Source organism: Eriocheir sinensis, chromosome 8, assembly GCF_024679095.1.
Source record: "Eriocheir sinensis breed Jianghai 21 chromosome 8, ASM2467909v1, whole genome shotgun sequence".
Lineage (NCBI taxonomy): Eukaryota > Metazoa > Arthropoda > Malacostraca > Decapoda > Varunidae > Eriocheir > Eriocheir sinensis.
The window spans coordinates 3,259,418-3,276,347 of record NC_066516.1 but is presented as its reverse complement, the minus strand read 5'-3'; the positions used below and the strand labels follow the sequence as shown (position 1 = coordinate 3,276,347).

The 16,930-nt window shown below is 43.6% G+C and overlaps 1 protein-coding gene across 1 annotated transcript in view; it reads left to right on the top strand.

Moving 5' to 3' along the window:
* LOC126995330 (solute carrier family 23 member 1-like) overlaps window positions 1-16,930 on the top strand; it is a 50,743-nt gene that overhangs the window by 653 nt on the left and 33,160 nt on the right. Inside the window, exons 2-3 of the mRNA XM_050854809.1 lie at window positions 5,423-5,543; window positions 13,506-13,647. Of these exons, the coding sequence (XP_050710766.1) occupies window positions 5,423-5,543; window positions 13,506-13,647 (263 nt within the window). The remainder of the gene's footprint in view (window positions 1-5,422; window positions 5,544-13,505; window positions 13,648-16,930) is intronic.

Below are 16,930 nucleotides of genomic sequence, written 5' to 3'. Positions count from 1 at the left end.
GATGGCGATCTTGAAATGTACAGCGTCTTAAGGCAGTCACTTAATAACAGCGACTCACTGATACTAGGAGACTTTAACCTCCCCCATATCGACTGGGCGACACTGTCGGGTACAGAAGGTGAGTCCCATAGAATGATCGAATTTCTAGAGGAAAATTATCTAAGCCAAATGGTTTTTGAACCAACTCGACAAAATAACATACTTGACCTTGTTATAGCGACCCAAGATAACCTAGTCAGTAATGTCACGGTAGGAGAACACCTCGGTTCCTGCGACCATAAACTAGTGCGCGTTGACATTAGAGCTCAAACATCGGTGACTGAAAATAAAGTTAAGGTGCCCAATTTCAAAAGAGCCAACTTCGTAGAAACTGACGAAAACTAATAGATATGCAACTATCAGATGACGGCAATGCAGAGGACGCCTGGCTAAACTTTAAAAATCACTTACTCACTCAGCAGGACACATTTGTACCCTTGTGCGAGAAGCGAATTAACACTAATAAAAGTCCACCGTGGTTTAATAGCGAAATTAAACACTCAGTCAAGGAGAGAAAATTGTCTTACAGGTTAAAGAAAGACCAAAGCACGCCCGAAAACATTAGACTTTACAATGATGCTAGGCGACGAGTAAAAAGATTAGTGCATCAGGCAAAGCGTAGATATGAAGAAAATATTGCAGCCAACTGTAAAAATAATCCGAAATCCTTCTTCAGTTACATAAACAACAGAAAGGCGATCAGAAGTGGAATTGGACCTTTAACAAACAGCGACGGTGCACTAGTGACTGACAGCCAACACGTTGCAAACCTATTAAATAATTACTTTTCCTCGGTGTTTAATAATAACAGTCCTTCCACCACCACCACCAACACCAGTACTAATGTAAATCCCGAGCATGCATTGTCTAACTTTGAAATAAAACCCGATGAAGTCCTTAAAGCCCTCAAATCACTTAAAACAAATAAAAGTCCTGGACCTGATAAAGTATATCCAACTCTGCTGAAAGAAACAAAGAGCGAAATACTCTCCTCCCTCACAACCGTATTCAATATGTCCTTGCGACAAGGCATTGTCCCTTCAGATTGGAAAAAGGCTAACGTGACACCGATTTTTAAGAAAGGAGACAAAAAAGTACCAGGTAATTACAGGCCCATTAGTCTAACTTCGGTTGTAGGTAAGCTACTTGAGGGCCTAATTAGAGACAAAATTGTGAGTTACCTGAAAGCCACTCATTAATTGGGGACTCACAACATGGCTTCCGAAACAAAAAGATCCTGCCTGTCAAATCTATTAACCTTTTATAACGACCTCTTCACTGTTTATGACGTAACCAAATCACTGGACGTAGTCTATCTTGATTTCAGAAAGCGTTTGATAAAGCATCATAAATTACTTTACAAATTAAAGCAAATAGGTATTGACGGTCAGGTAAACCAATGGATCGCGAATTGGTTGAGCAACAGAAAACAACGAGTAGTGATTGACGGATTTAACTCAGAGTGGGCGCCGGTCACTAGTGGCGTCCCTCAGGGCTCGGTTCTTGGCCCAGTGCTCTTCATTATTTACATCAACGACGTGGATGTTGGACTCAATAACCGCATTAGTAAATTTGCAGACGACACAAAGATTGGTAACTCGGTTCTCACTGACGAAGACAGGCAAAGCCTCCAAGAGGATTTGCACAAAATTTCAGCTTGGTCGGATAGATGGGAGATGCCCTTTAACGTAGACAAGTGCCAGGTCCTTCAAGTTGGAACGAGGAATAAGAAGTTTGATTACGAAATGCGCGGCGTTAAACTCAAAAGCGTTCAATGCGTCAAGGACTTGGGGGTCAAAATCGCGTCAAACCTCAAATTCTCACAGCAATGCATCGATGCAGCAAATAAAGCGAACAGAATGTTGGGCTTCATTAAAAGAAACTTTATTTAAGAATAAAGATGTAATACTCCCGCTCTACAACAGTTTAGTCAGACCCCACTTGGAATATGCGGTACAGTTTGGTCTCCCCACCATGCAAAGGATATTGCTAAATTAGAAGGTGTTCAGCGTCGGGCAACGAAAATTATCCCTTCCTTGCGCAACAAATCCTACGAAGAAAGGCTTTCTACCCTTAACATGTTCTCTCTTGAGAAACGTCGCCTCCGAGGAAAACTGATCGAATGTTTTAAAATACTTAATGGTTTCACGAATGTAGACAGATCAACATTGTTTCTGATCGATGACACTTTGCGCACGAGGAACAATGGCGTAAAACTCAGATGTAGACAAGTAAATTCAGACTGCACCAAATGGTTCTTCACCAACGATGTAGTGCGAGAATGGAATAAGCTCCCATCATCAGTGGTCCAGTGTAACACGATTGACTCCTTCAAAAATAAGCTCGACCGTCACTTCCTTCAACTTAATATCAACTAGAGTAGAAATGCAACGTTTTGGAGTCTTCTGATTAATGTAAAATCACTTAGGTTTAAGGACAGACCACCAAGTCTGGACCATGGGGTCTGTGTGGTCTGATTTTCTATGTAAATCTATGTAAATCTCTCTCTAAAAGTTAACGAGTCATACGAATTTAACAGTGGCAAGTAAAAAGAAAACGAAGTCTTGGGTTAAAAGTTAGTGAGTCCCACGAGTCTTTAGAAAACGCTAATATATATTGTTATTGTTATTAGACTATGATCGAGTACCCACTACCCATATCACCGAGATATCCACTTACTAAGTGGTGATCTCTCTCTCTCTCTCTGAATGAAGTGAATATTTATTTTTTCGATAAAAAAATAGCATGTATAGTTATTATGGCTGTACTCGATCATAGTCTAATAACAATAACAATATTTATTAGCAACCTAAAAAAAAAATCGGACATGAAGAATTATCAATAAATCCAATAAATAAATCCGAGCAACTGGTACCGGTACCGAGCAATCTGGTACCGGTACCGTACCGTTTAGCTGGTACCGTTAGTACCGGTACTGGTACCGGTACCTGCCCACCCCTAGTGAGCAACTCGGCCGGCCCTTCCGCCGGTTATAGACTGCTGAGTTGCTCACTCGGTTCCAGCTACGGGCTGCGTAGTGCGCCCGTGCTTCCGCTCGGCACGCCTGCCGGCGGAGGCGACCCCTTCACCCGCCCGAGGATCTGCATCGCCTCGACACTCAAGCTCCGGGCCGCCATTACGGCAAAGGACCGGTTCCCTTAAGGGGATAAATCTTTGAATGGCAACCTCTTTACATAGGAGTACATAGGAAGAAGACACCAGAAGACCTGGCGGTCTATGGCGAGGGTGTCTGTTTACTACCGCTAATACTAGTAATCTACGTGTGGTAGGACAGGATAGAATAGATGAAGGCTCCTCCTCATCCACCTCTCCCTCCGGCAACGTGCCGGCAGGAAATAGTTAGAAGAGAACACCATGTGCCTTTAAGGAAAAAAGGGACATGGAAATTTTACAGTAAAGAGAGAAATAAGAGGAAATTACTATCCTTAACTTACACTACTGGTGACCTAAGCTGTGGGGGAAATCATTAAGTCGTCAGGTTGGCGCCGTGCTGCAGTGTGCCTGAAACATACGAAAAGGGTCAGTAAAATCTAATATCCCTGAAGTACTTATCCAATGAAGACTTGAAGCTATTGATACTCTGTGCGCTAACTACTGACGGTGGGAGTCTATTCCAGTGATCGACGACTCTATTATTGAAATAACTTCTGCGCGCCAATGTGTTACATCTAGTTCCCTAGTCCCTCTCTCCCGCCCGTTCCGGTAAATTCTCTCTCTCTCTCTCTCTCTCTCTCTCTCTCTCTCTCTCTCTCTCTCTCTCTGTGTGTGAATTCTCTCTCTCTCTCTCTCTCTCTCTCTCTCTCTCTCTCTCTCTCTCTCTCTCTCTCTCTCTCTCTCTCTCTCTCTCTCTCTCTCTCTCTCTCTCTCTCTCTCTCTCTCTCTCTCTCTCTCTCTCTCTCTCTCTCTCTCTCTCTGTGTGTGTGTGAGAGAGAGAGAGAGAGAGAGAGAGAGAGAGAGAGAGAGAGAGAGAGAGAGAGAGAGAGAGAGAGAGAGAGAGAGAGAGAGAGAGAGAGAGAGAGAGAGAGAGAGAGTCACACACACACACACACACACACACACACACACACACACACACACACACACACACACACACACACACACACACACACACACACACACACACACACACACACACACACACACACACACACACACACACAGACAGACAGACAGACACACACACACATAGAAATAGACAAACAAACATACAACTTCACCCCTTCAAAGAATCCCAGAATACCTGCTTGGGCGGCTACATCCAAAAAGATCTGTTAATTGCCTTTACCTGCTGCCGCTATCCATATAGGCATAAACTACCCCGGTATTTCCAGCCGTAACGACTTGAGAGACTTGTCATGTGTAGCTATCATCTTTATCTTATGACTAAAATAACCGATTACATTCACTGTTTTATTGAAAAAAATAATAATTGTCATCTGCACATTCATGAAACCAGTCCATTGATATGGGTAAAGTACCGATTTGAAATAATCGTCTTGAGGCAAGAATAAGCCGCACTGAGGGACTTTTATTTTAACACGGTCCCGCAGCTCTCGGATTATACAAGAGTTACCCAGCAATTTATCCTTTTACCCCTTCCACTATTAAACTGGAGCAGCCTTTCTGTCTGTATTGTCTCCTGCCTATGACTTGAATTCTTTCAAGAGGAGAGTATCAAGACACCTCTTCCTCCAAAATCAACTTCTCCTCTGGCCACTCATTTTTTTTTCTTTTATTGGAGCAGCGCCTTGCAGTTGTTGTTTTTTTCCTTGAACTGCCTCTCTTGCTGTAAAAGAATAGGAAAAGGAAAATAGTAATAATCTGTCACTGATGACACTGGTGTGCTTGAATATTTTGGACAATAAGCTTTTACATTTTTTTTGTCGGAATTATGCACCTAAAATTATTAGTACTATACAGTATTTTTAGGTGATTGCCTACAATGTGGAAACAATGCTATTATCTTCATATTTGTTTCTAGTTTAAATCAAAGTGATTTCATTAAAAAATTATTGAGATGAGATTGTACAACTATTTCTTTCCAAGCATAACCTTGTATCCCACACTCTTTACATTCTACTCTTTCCAGATTTTTTATTTCACATATTTAAAGGGTTTCTCACTCATTCTAGCTCTATTTTTCTTTTCATCTCATCATTAGCTTGGTAACTTGAGTTAATTGTAGTTTTTATTTATTCATTTCATCTATGTTATGACCTAACTGTGCCTAACTGTAACCATACTACTTTTTATTGTATTGGTTGATGGTTCTACTTGATTTTGGAATTCAGAAAAGTATTTGCCTCAGTTAATTGTATATACCAAAATATTTCTGGTAATTTTTCACATTTATTTCTTGCAGGACCATAGCCTTGCTGATCCTGTTTTCTCAGTACATAAAGGAAGTCCCAGTGCCTGTATCTGTTTTTAAGAAGAGTTCAGGATGGACTGTCTCAAAGATCTACATCTTCAAACTCTTCCCAGTGAGATATAGTATAGCCAATATATACCTGTGTAATGTATTTCTCTTTATGAGCCCTTAGATTTTTGGAGTATTTCTGTAAATATTTGTAAGCAAGAAAACTTTAACTTTTTCCATTTAGCCCGTGATTTTACCAATATCAGTCAATCAATCAATAGGGGCACACACATAGGGCGCATCCTACAAGTTATTACCACAGTTTACCTTCCCTAAGTTTCTCCTGGTACCCATTTGTTGACCTTCCCAAAAGAGAAGATGAACAGCTGAATGAGCTGTGTGTCAACTGCTCAGCCCAGGATTTGAATCTAGGCCCATAGATTCATAACTAGGTGAACTAACCACTATACCACAGAGGGACTTGTGGTTAATGTCCGGCTTATGCAGATTTATTAACCCTAAGGGATGGGTGATGATTTTTCTGGTCTTCCTATTGTGGGCTCAATTTGAACTTGCCATGTGTATGTATGTGTCAGCTTGCATCCCAGGCTAATACACAACTCATCCCCTGAGTCCCCAGCCTTTTCTTATTTTCTTGCATCAGATTCTTTGCAAGAAGATAAGGAAAGTAAGGAGCTTGTATGAGTAGTTGTCAACTTGTCACAGCCCGCCACGCCAGTTCTTGCACCACCCCGAACACAGGCCTTCTGTGTGCAGAGTAACTCCACTTCACCACGGCATTATCATTTGATCTAGAGACTTCCCTTTAAAAGTATATTAAAGAGTAATGATGAATAAATGTAATATTATTAAAAGGAAAGCTATAGACTCAGGAAGAGCCGAGAAATTAATAATGGAAGATGAGTAATTTCCAGGAACATGTAAAAATATCCCTGCTACAGAAGAGGACTCATGCCTGCCACCCTCAACTTTTAGGGTATAATAAATCACATATTCCTACTGGATGAAGTATGAGATCAAACACATTGACACAAAGCATTATTCATCCCATGATTCCATACTCATCTTTACCATAAAATTAAAACCCAATCAGAAATGGAAGTTAAAGGTAAAGCTGGGACACTATGACTGCTTGTGGTGGCAGTGTTCATTTCCAACCCATTGACCTTTTGAGCCTGTGGTAGGAGAGAACCCATTAAACCGACACAGGGCCAATGTAAGATCCGGATTACCACATTAACCTTCCCCAGGTTGGTCCAGGTACCCATTTCTTGGCCATCCAGAAAGGAAGGATGAACCGCAGGGTATGCTGCACATCAACTGGCCAGTCAGGATTTGTAGTAAGGGAATGCTAACAAATGAGCAACTTCGACAACCCATCAGATTGTTATTACATTGTTATCATTACAGCCCCTACGCCCCTGTCCACCCAGCAGTGAATGGGTACCAGGTATCAATCGGGGTTTGTGTCCCGTCTCCTGGGATCTGTTCCCTTATCCTAAATTCCTTCCCCTTCTGTCTCTCTCCGGCATATGACCACAGATGTTGCGCCGACTAAACGAAACTTTCCAAACTTTTTTTGTCCTCTTGTCCAGGTTGTAAGGAAGAAAAGAGCTTATAGAATGCTCCAATACTCCAAAACAGAAAATTATGTGCCTCGCGTTGGCGCGCTAAAACTCCTTCGAGGCGAACCATATCTTCATGCAGGACCACCACTTGAGGCTCCTTGCCCTTAGTGGTAAGGGCAAGAGCCAAGTCAGTGTTTAGCTTGGGTGTTTTCCCTGCCAATTCCTGCCCACTAACAGTGTAGATCCTCCTGAACCTGTTGGACGGGTAACGAGTAAGGGATGGCCTGGAGCCCGCAGTAGCAAAGAGAAGAGACTTGGTGGCAGTATCTAGGGAGAAATCCATAGGCTGTGCCCTGGTAAATCTAATGTGGTTATCATCCACAGGCCTGATTTCCCCTGGTGGGGCTGGACGGTGAGCCATTTGCGCATACCCAAGCGCCTCCGGAAAACAGCGGGCAATGTAGGCCATCATAGTATGAAAGATTGGAGGGGAAACTGCATCATCTGCATTGGCTCTTGCGCCAGATTCATCCTCCGAAAAATCTCCCCAGGGATCCTCAGGGGCCCCAATGGAGGAAGCAGCTTGAGATGGACCCAGGATTCCAGAATGGGGAAGTGGTGGACCAGGATACTTTAGTGGTCCAACCAAAGATCTTGGCGTCGCAAATTGAGGATGTGGGGTGACAGATTGGATCTGATCATGGTGGTAGGGGGCACTGGAGGAAGTGGCTGTGTGACCTGGAGCTCCTGTGTGCCTTGTGGATTGAGGGGGGGCATGATGCCTGGCATGCGTTGCACCATGCGTTGCACCCCCCTCTGGCTGTGTGGGCTTGACCGAGTCCTCAGTCAGAATGCCCCGGTGACTCACAGCCTGGTCCTCACCCAGGGCCTGTGGGCGGGGGTGTCGATCTGTAAATACACACCTGTCCCTGCCCTGATCACGTCCTGAAGGAGATCCTGGATGTGGTGGAGCCAGGTCTCCCCCCACCCCAGGATGTGATCGGTTGATCCTCCATGGAACATCCTTGGGTGGCCTAGAATGTTTACCCGTTGAAGGAGCAAGGGAGGATGGTGCCTGAGCTAAACCTAAATCATTCCCGGACCTCTTCTGCCTCCGGTTACCCTCCACCTGCACTTCAGCTAGGAGTGACTGCACACTCTGCCTTGTGCCGAGTCCGGGAAGGGGGTTGGTAGTGGACTGTACCGAACTTTGAACCGAGGGTGAGGAGGTAGCTGGAAGAGAGGCAGTATTATAGCAGCTAACCTACTCTCTACCTCCTTAGCCACCATCACAGACAACATGGCAGGGAGAGAATCTTGTTGGCTGCCTTCAGGAAAACCCAGGAAAAAAGCAAACCCCTTGAAGAAGGTAGACATATCCTAGGGAGAATCCTTAGAAGAACCAGGAATCTGGGACACTGAAACCTCTGGTCCCAGCGATCCATGCACGGAACCATTGTCTGATCCCGAGGGAGTGGGTGACAAGCGTCATGCGAGGCAGGGAATGAGGTGGGATTGGTCCTAGTCCTTACATTCCCTGAAGAGAGGGAAGATTTCCTCTTAGCTTTATACTCTTGCCTCTTCTGCAAGATATGCTGGTACTTAAGGGCACTGAGAACCAGCTGGGAACTCCACTCAGCACACTCGTGACACCTGTTGTTTACATCACAGAAACCATCACAACAGATAATACATACAATGTGTGGGTCTTTGTGGGCACTCCCAAGAACTCTCCTGAAACCAGAAGAAGCACAGACTCTCCTGATGAAATGTGAAGACGAGGAATGATGAGACGAAGGCGATGAAGAGACAAGTGGGGAACCGGCGCTGGAAACATGGCCGTTAGGGCAAGACTGCTCCTGCCCGTTTACGCCATCTTGGCCGTGGGAAGCCTCGCCGACCCTGACAAACACAGGAGACGGTGAGAGCAAACTCTCCTGGCAGTGAGGTAACTCAGCTATAAGGCTAGAAACGAGAGACAACTGGGCAGTAAACACGAGAAAGCACTGTAGAAAACTCGAGTCCGCAAGATAGTGCGTCTCAAAAAAGAATGACGGTCACAGCGGAGGAAGGCTGGGTTGCCATGAGTTGCCAGAGGTTGCCAAGGGTGGAATACGATGGAAATTCTTTTGAATGTTGGATTAGACGGCTGGGTAGTAGGGGAGCATTGTAAATGCTAATATAAGAAGCAGGTTTTACGTGAAACAAATCCCAGCGACGTCCTGGACATGGCGCCGTCACACTAATCACCCAGCCACCACCTCCCCATAACCCCTCCCCATATGCATGACTAGACTGTACTGTTTCATCTAGCAATCCTCTAAACACCTGTACCTTGATCTTGGCCAATATCAAGTTGAGTCCCAAGGGCTTCTTCTTATGCAGTGCCTCAAGAGCCATCGCCAGAACCTTCAGTAACTCTATAAGGATTACTGCATCATTGGCAGAAACAAATTCAGTGATCTTGGCATTGTTAGCAGATGTTTCACAATGACTCTGGTCCAACACTTAGCCTAATACCCAATCCACACAAAAGTTGAAAAATGATGTGGCAAGGACACAGCCCTGCCTCACTCACTCCTGTATAAACGGGAAAGAAGGAAAACACACTCCCCCCAACATTTCACAGAACTCGGTCCCAGATGATAGGCCAGTTAATGGCCCAACGGTCCTTGCAGGATTCACGTGAAGTCACAGGAGAATCCAGAGTGCTTGGCGATGAACTGAATCAAATTCTTTCTTAAGACTGACATAGGATGTAAGCAGTCCTTGTTGAAACTCACATCAGCATTTTATAGGAACATGAAGTGCTGAAATACGGTGAGTTGTCGACTTACCAGGCATGAACCCAGGTTACTCAGGTTTCTGTAGCTTCAGCAACCGGTTGCAAATATGCATGAACGATAGATGGGCAAGCACATTGCATGGCACCTTGAGCAGTGTAATACCATGGTAGCTGTTGGAGTCCTGATGGTATCCATTCCCTTTCCAGATAGGGATGACCAGCCCCCTCTTCCAGTCAGGAGGAATGGTATCAGATTGCCATACAGCTCAAAACTACATTCAGCCTGCAGATCAGGGCTCGCCTGCAGCTCTGAGCAGCTCCACACTTATGTTACAGATACCAGCTTCTTTTCCATCCCTCAACCCCATCGCAGCCTCTCTCACCCCATCAAGAGAGGGTGGTCATTCATTAATGGGTGGATCGGAATCTGTTATTTGCAACCCAGCAGCTGGAAACTCGCTCAGGGGATACACCATGTACAACTGCTTAAAGTACTCAGCCCAATGACCCCTCTGCCCATCCATGTCTGACACAAGGCAACCATTTGCTGTTTGTGTAATGTTCATCTGAGAGGGAGGCTCAGAGCAGAGATTTTTCAGGGCTCAGTAAGCTGTTCAGAGGTCATTTGCATTGAAATGGCCCTCTTGACTCTTGACATACCTGTCTTGGATTTAGGATAACTAGCCGCAAACTAACTGGCCGCGGGAAACTGGCCGCCAAATTTAGCAGTAAAATTAGTCGCCACGGCCAACTCGCCGCCGCATGCAACTTTTTGTTGTTGATAGATAAAATTGTGTTTGATAAAACAAGAGGGTTAGAATTTCTTTATGGAGTGCTTTATTAGAATAAAGAAATATAAAATACTTATGCAAAAATGCTAAAATTTCAAAATTACTTTATTAAGGAATTGAGAAAAAAAAAATTCAACTGCAAAAATCTATGAAAAGTTATGGGCAAGTCCCCTAAGATATTCAACATAATTTCTACCCTCAAATGCACTGACAATTGCTTTAATTCTTTCATCTACTTGTCTGTATTTCTTCAACTTGACAGGTGGATCTTGCCCTGCGATCAGCTGCCCGGAATATAGGTCTCTACCACATTGGACTTTTTTCAAACAATGAATTTCCAAACAGTAGGATGTTGCGTTCCAAGTTCATTTTGCAGTTTTCCATGAGCAGCTTCTGCGTGATTGTTTGTCCTGTCTTCGTCACTAAAAACTTTCCACATTTCGTGTAGAAAAAGTGGAGCACGTCTGCCGTCTCCCCTGCTGTTTCTTCTGCCAACATAGTTGTCCTCAAACCAATCATGAAGCACTTGAAGTTTATCTGGCAGCTCATCAGCGAGGTTTTTTCAAATGCTTCAGTCATATATTCCATGGGAATAAATGCCAGGGCCAGGGTTTGTTTTTCTTCATTCCTACCTTCCCCAACACACAGTAATTTCCATCACAACTATCAGAGAGTTATCACAGACTTATCGAGGTCACTTCCCGATTTTTTTTTTAATAAAAATAAATATGTGGGTTAACGGAGGAAGTTAACGGGTCCTTTCAGGGTTGCCAAATAGCATAATGATTAAAAATTAAGAGAGTCGTATCTTAGGATCCCGACCTGAGTCAGTTATCAAAAGATTTGTCTTATTAACACAATCACAGATTTGTCTGCGGCGGTCAGTTCGCCGTGGCTAGTTTGCCGCGGCGAGTTGCTCGGCGGCTAGGTGCCTGCGGCCAGTTGTCCCAGTCCCACCTGTCTCTATCTCTATTCAGGAGAGTTCTAGTTCTACTCGACAGAGCTCTATATTGGTCCCAATTCTGAGCAAGCTTGGCAGCACAACTGTTATCAGTTGCAAAGAACTCGGCACTTCAGAATACCCTAGCTGCAGTTCTGAAGGATCCTCCAATGAGTGCTTACAGGGATGTGTTCAATCTTCTTGGCCACCCCTCTAGCATTACTACACCAAATTCAGTGGTGGAACTCGGGGCCCTTGTACCAAGAAACTCCAATTTTCAACCTCCTGGATATTGCAAAATTCAGGAGGAGAGCTATTGGTGTTCTTGGTACCAGAAACGACTTAGGTGCTCATAGTCGACCCTGTCAATGCCAGTAGTAGCATCGAAGTTGCCAAAGAGAGTGATTGTGTCCCGAGGGGATCACTGGTCTAATACAGAGTTGAGTTTGACATACAACACCTCCTTCTCTTCAGTTCCACACATCTCAGTAGGTGTGTACACAGTAATAAGCAACAAGCCCAGGGTGTACTTCAGCCTCACTCACATTGTACGCTCATTAACTAGAGTAACCTCAACCACAAACGGCTGCAGTTGGCTGGAGATGCCCATAGCTACCCCCTTAGGACAGGCATCATTGCTTATGCCGGACCAGTAGTGAGTGTACCCCTCACTACTGATCTCGCTTCTCTAAGGCCTCCTTGTCTCAGAGAGCCCCACTATATCTGCCTTCGGTCTTTTGAGCTCATTCACTAGGTAAGTCAATCCAAGATCCTCCAAGATGCTCAGCATGTTCCAAGAGTCCAGACACAGAGTTCTTTGAAGGTTAATCCCAAGGCTGGTTCAGCATGCGGGTGCCGCTTACCACACCACTCTGAAGGCCCTCACCAACCCTTTAAATTAATTATATCATATATATGAAATTTGGTGTGACATAGTGACACATTAATTAGTATCTTAAACAAGAATCCGTCTTGGTTGTATCCATTTCCAGCCACCCCGGTCCCCTTGGAAATACATTCTACTAAAACTTGCCAACAAATTCTGGCTAACTCTGGTCAGTACTAGCTGAAAGGAAAACCTTTGCCAGATGAAGCTGCCTCTATGCCCTATACTATTTTCTCTCTACCTTTCTTTGTAATGGTGTTTGATATACTAAACCTGAACACTAGGTATGTCATCTCACCATCATACCTTTCCTTGCAATGGTGTTAGTTGGTCTTCCAATATTATTTTTTAACCATTAGTTGTGGGTAACAAGAAAATGCAATGTTTATAACGAAAGCAGATTAAAAACGATAATTTCTAGTGTCAGCAGTATGGGTTTGACAAATATTAGTAATCGCCTTAAGCCCTTGCTGATGTAGTGCCTCTGTTTTGCTGTGCCTTTTTTTTTATTTACTTACATGAAATGTTTCTTTATAAATATATTTTTCTTGCTTATTCTGTTTAGTGATCTATATACTCATAAATATATTATTAACCAGTAGCATCCAACCTCACTCCCTCCCAGTTCACAGTTAACTATTAGATTTTATGGATTTTTTTTTGTGTGAATGTTTTTTTATTTTGTGCCACCTCTCTTATTGGGTTCCCATTTTTATTCATTCAGAGTAGTTACTGATAAACGTTTTATCATAATAATAAATACAATAGTTATTCTGTTCTTTTAACGGATGTCATACTCAGAATAAGCAACAACTGTGGTGGTGTTTTTCATCACTTACCCTTCTTTCCATGATTCAAGAGATTTGAATATTGGAATGTTTTATAGCAAATTAATAATGGAGGCATTGCTCCATCTGCATTATCTTTCTATATTCTAGCCTAGTAAGTATAATAAATTGTACAATGAAGGGATAGAAAAATTAGCTTGACAATAACTTTTGACAAGAGCTGCAGCAAAGAAATCAGGAGGGTAGTAAATATGGTTCTACCAAATGGAGCACCAAATTAATTTGTTATATTTTTTTCTATGTTCAGGTTCTTCTGGCAATCCTTATTTCTTGGGGATTTTGCGCTATTCTCACGGCTGCAGATGTGTTTCCGGAGGGTAATAAGGCACGCACAGACCTCAACCTTGGCCTCATTGGTGATTCGCCATGGTTCAGAGTTCCTTACCCAGGTTAGTGCCACAGCTGTGTACTCAGTAAAGTAATTTATTCTTTCAAGGATTGACACATTCTATCCAACAAATTTGGGAATTCTGATGGTAATTTAACCTTACTTCCTCTCTGTCATATGAATGAAAATATATATAATCTAATCCCACCAGAGCCATGTCAGTCGGAGGGAAAACACAACAACTCTAATTACAGACATTTTTACACCTCCATCTAAGAGCTCCCTTAATTAACCCATGCAGTGTTTAGCACGCACATAATACACCTCTCAGGGATGTGTTTAGTTTGTACATTCAGTCCAACTTTAACATCAGCAGAGGTTAGGTAACAGACACACAGAGGCGTTGAAGATCTGTAGGTATCTACTGCTCCCCTTAAAAACACTTTTTATCGGCGTCGCTTATTTGTTCCGGCCAGTGGAGAAGCTGACTTTTTTTCCACTTTACTCCCTTGTTATCTCAAAATACATACCTTGAAAAAACGGATCGTTTTGAAGCCGCAGCTGAAGGCGGCTGCCTTATGATTGGCTGACAGAACTGAAAACACGCTTGTAATTCGATGACGTCATTGACGGCGTTCACCCAATCAGCGGCCTCGCTGCCATGAGGCGGGGTCACACCGTCCATTTTCCTGCAACCGTTGGGGCTACGGACAACTGTGGTTGCCTGTACGCCCAACTGCAGTTGCCCATACTCCCAACCTGTGCGGACATGATTCGACAAATGTGGACGGTACGGACGGGACCTTTTTTTGTCCACATTATCCATCCTTTGTCCACAATGTCCGCCTGTCTCTTAATCCGTCTAGAATCCGGAATATCCTCCTGAGTCTGAATCCGCCTAGCGGCCGCACTATCCGCCTGTTCCCGGATCCTTCTAGCGTCCACAACAGCCGTATGCGTATGTTTCCACCTAGCTGCCTCAACGTCCGCCTGATGACGGATCCGTCTAGGATCCGGTACATCCGCCTTTGTCTGGAATATCCGCAATATCCACTAATCCCTGATCAGTCAAGGTCTAGGCTAACCGTGTAATTTATTTTAAATTTTTACTGTATAAGCTATAGTTTCAGCATGTAGTCTGTGTAAATCATAATCTATGTTTTTAGGTTGTTAGTCGATAACATTTAACTTACAACTGGTATTTGTATTCCAATCACTAGAAACTCATCCACTACATCCGTAAATAAAATAAAGTATAAGATATTCCACTTAAAATATAACAAAAAGTAAAAATATTTCACTTATAGTTTATTTCATAATGGGAATACTTTATCAACTAAAGTTTTATATTGATGAGACCTCTTAAAGGTTAGACACCAATTCCAGTTGCAGTCATGCTACAAAGTTTGTTGACATAATGCAAATAATAATAATAATAATAATAATAATAATAATAATAATAATAATAATAATAATAATAATAATAATAATAATAATAATAATAATAATAATATCTAGCTCACTTTGATAATTATTGGAATTGAAACTGATTAAAACTATATTTTTCTTTATTGTCACAAAAAGATGCTGTTGCCTCCAATTTAATAGTGTTGGGGGGGCCACAGTATTGTGTAGTAGTGTTGAAGTCGCTGCCTTAGTTCCGTAAATATACTTCGTGGATAAATATGTACAAGTATATACAGGTTCCGAGAGAGGAGAGGTGATACGCTCTCCGTGAATGCTGGGTGAGTTCTGCCCCGATGGAGGGAGGAAGGCATATGGGAAGGAATTAGGGTAGGGCGAGGATGCAATCTCAAGGGAGGTCATTAAAGTGAGGTGAGGTGACCCAGGTGTGGCAAGGCGAGGCTTAGCTAGAGAACACGTGGTGGGATAAACCACGTGATGAATATATATCAATACATAGGAAATATACATCATACATAGTACAGTAGTAGTAGTAAGATTGAATAACGCAGTTACTGCTGTTGTAGAGACGGGCCATGAGATTACTCCCTCGCGTAAATCACAACTAGGTAAATACACACACACACACACACACACACACACACACACACACACACACACACACACCTCTTCTGCTCCCATATCCCATCTCTCTCTCTCTCTCTCTCTCTCTCTCTCTCTCTCTCTCTCTCTCTCTCTCTCTCTCTCTCTCTCTCTCTCTCTCTCTCTCTCTCTCTCAATGCATTATTTATGTATATAATAAATTATGAATTCGGTGAACGCGACATAGTGGTAGAATACCATTATTTTGATCGAAAACGTATTTGTGAATTTGGAAGAGACAATAAGTGAAGGAGAGAGAGAGAGAGAGAGAGAGAGAGAGAGAGAGAGAGAGAGAGAGAGAGAGAGCTGCATGGCTCACCCATGGGGCCCCCTTGTTATGACTGGCTTAGATGGGTGACGCCAGCAACCCCGCCGGATGTCAGGAAGGTCGCGGTGGCGCGGTCATTCCTTTCCCGTCCATAGGCAAACATGAATCACTACCTACTTAACATTTTTCCCTCAAAAATAATGGCAGATGGCAAACGCGTGCCAAATTATGGCAGAATTCCATAATTATGGCAGGCAGCGCAACACTGAGTCAGGGGCTTTCCCTCCTCCTTCCTCCTCCCCCGCTGCCTTACCTTCCAACTATATCACTCCCCTTTCTCTTCCACACACGTATCTATGTAGTACGTACACAGCCTCCTGTTGGGGGACATCCTCTCCTCTTCCTCTACCCCCACCCTGCCCTTCTCTCTCTCTCTCTCTCTCTCTCTCTCTCTCTCTCTCTCTCTCTCTCTCTCTCTCTCTCTCTCTCTCTCTCTCTCTCTCTCTCTCTCCTTCACTTCTTGTCTCTTCCAAACTCACGAATACGTTTTCGGGGAGTGTTCTAGGCTACCTTATTCCCCCCCCCCCCCCCGTGGGCGTGGGTGGGCGTGGTAATGCACAGCCACACTACTGCACCGATTTTCTTGAAATTTTGTATGGGTGTTCTCTTGCACCCGGCGAGTGTCCTATGCTACTTTATTCACCCCCTTCGTGGGCGTGATGTGGGCGTAGTCAGTATTGCTGCGAGCTGCGAGTCATTCCGCAAATGATGCCAATTGGTAACTCAATGATTGGAGACTCCTTGTTGGTTCTTGTCAGTTGACTTTATCAATCCTGCGATAGCAGGATTAGGTTTCGATTTTGGCGTTTCGCATTTCCGGGTCGGGCGACTGTTGGACGTGGGAATAGCCAAATTAATGTTGACTACTTCAGTGGAGGTAGCCTTGGAATAGCGCAAATCAGATGACGTCACTATAGGCATGAGAATATGTATTTTAGTTTAAATTGCT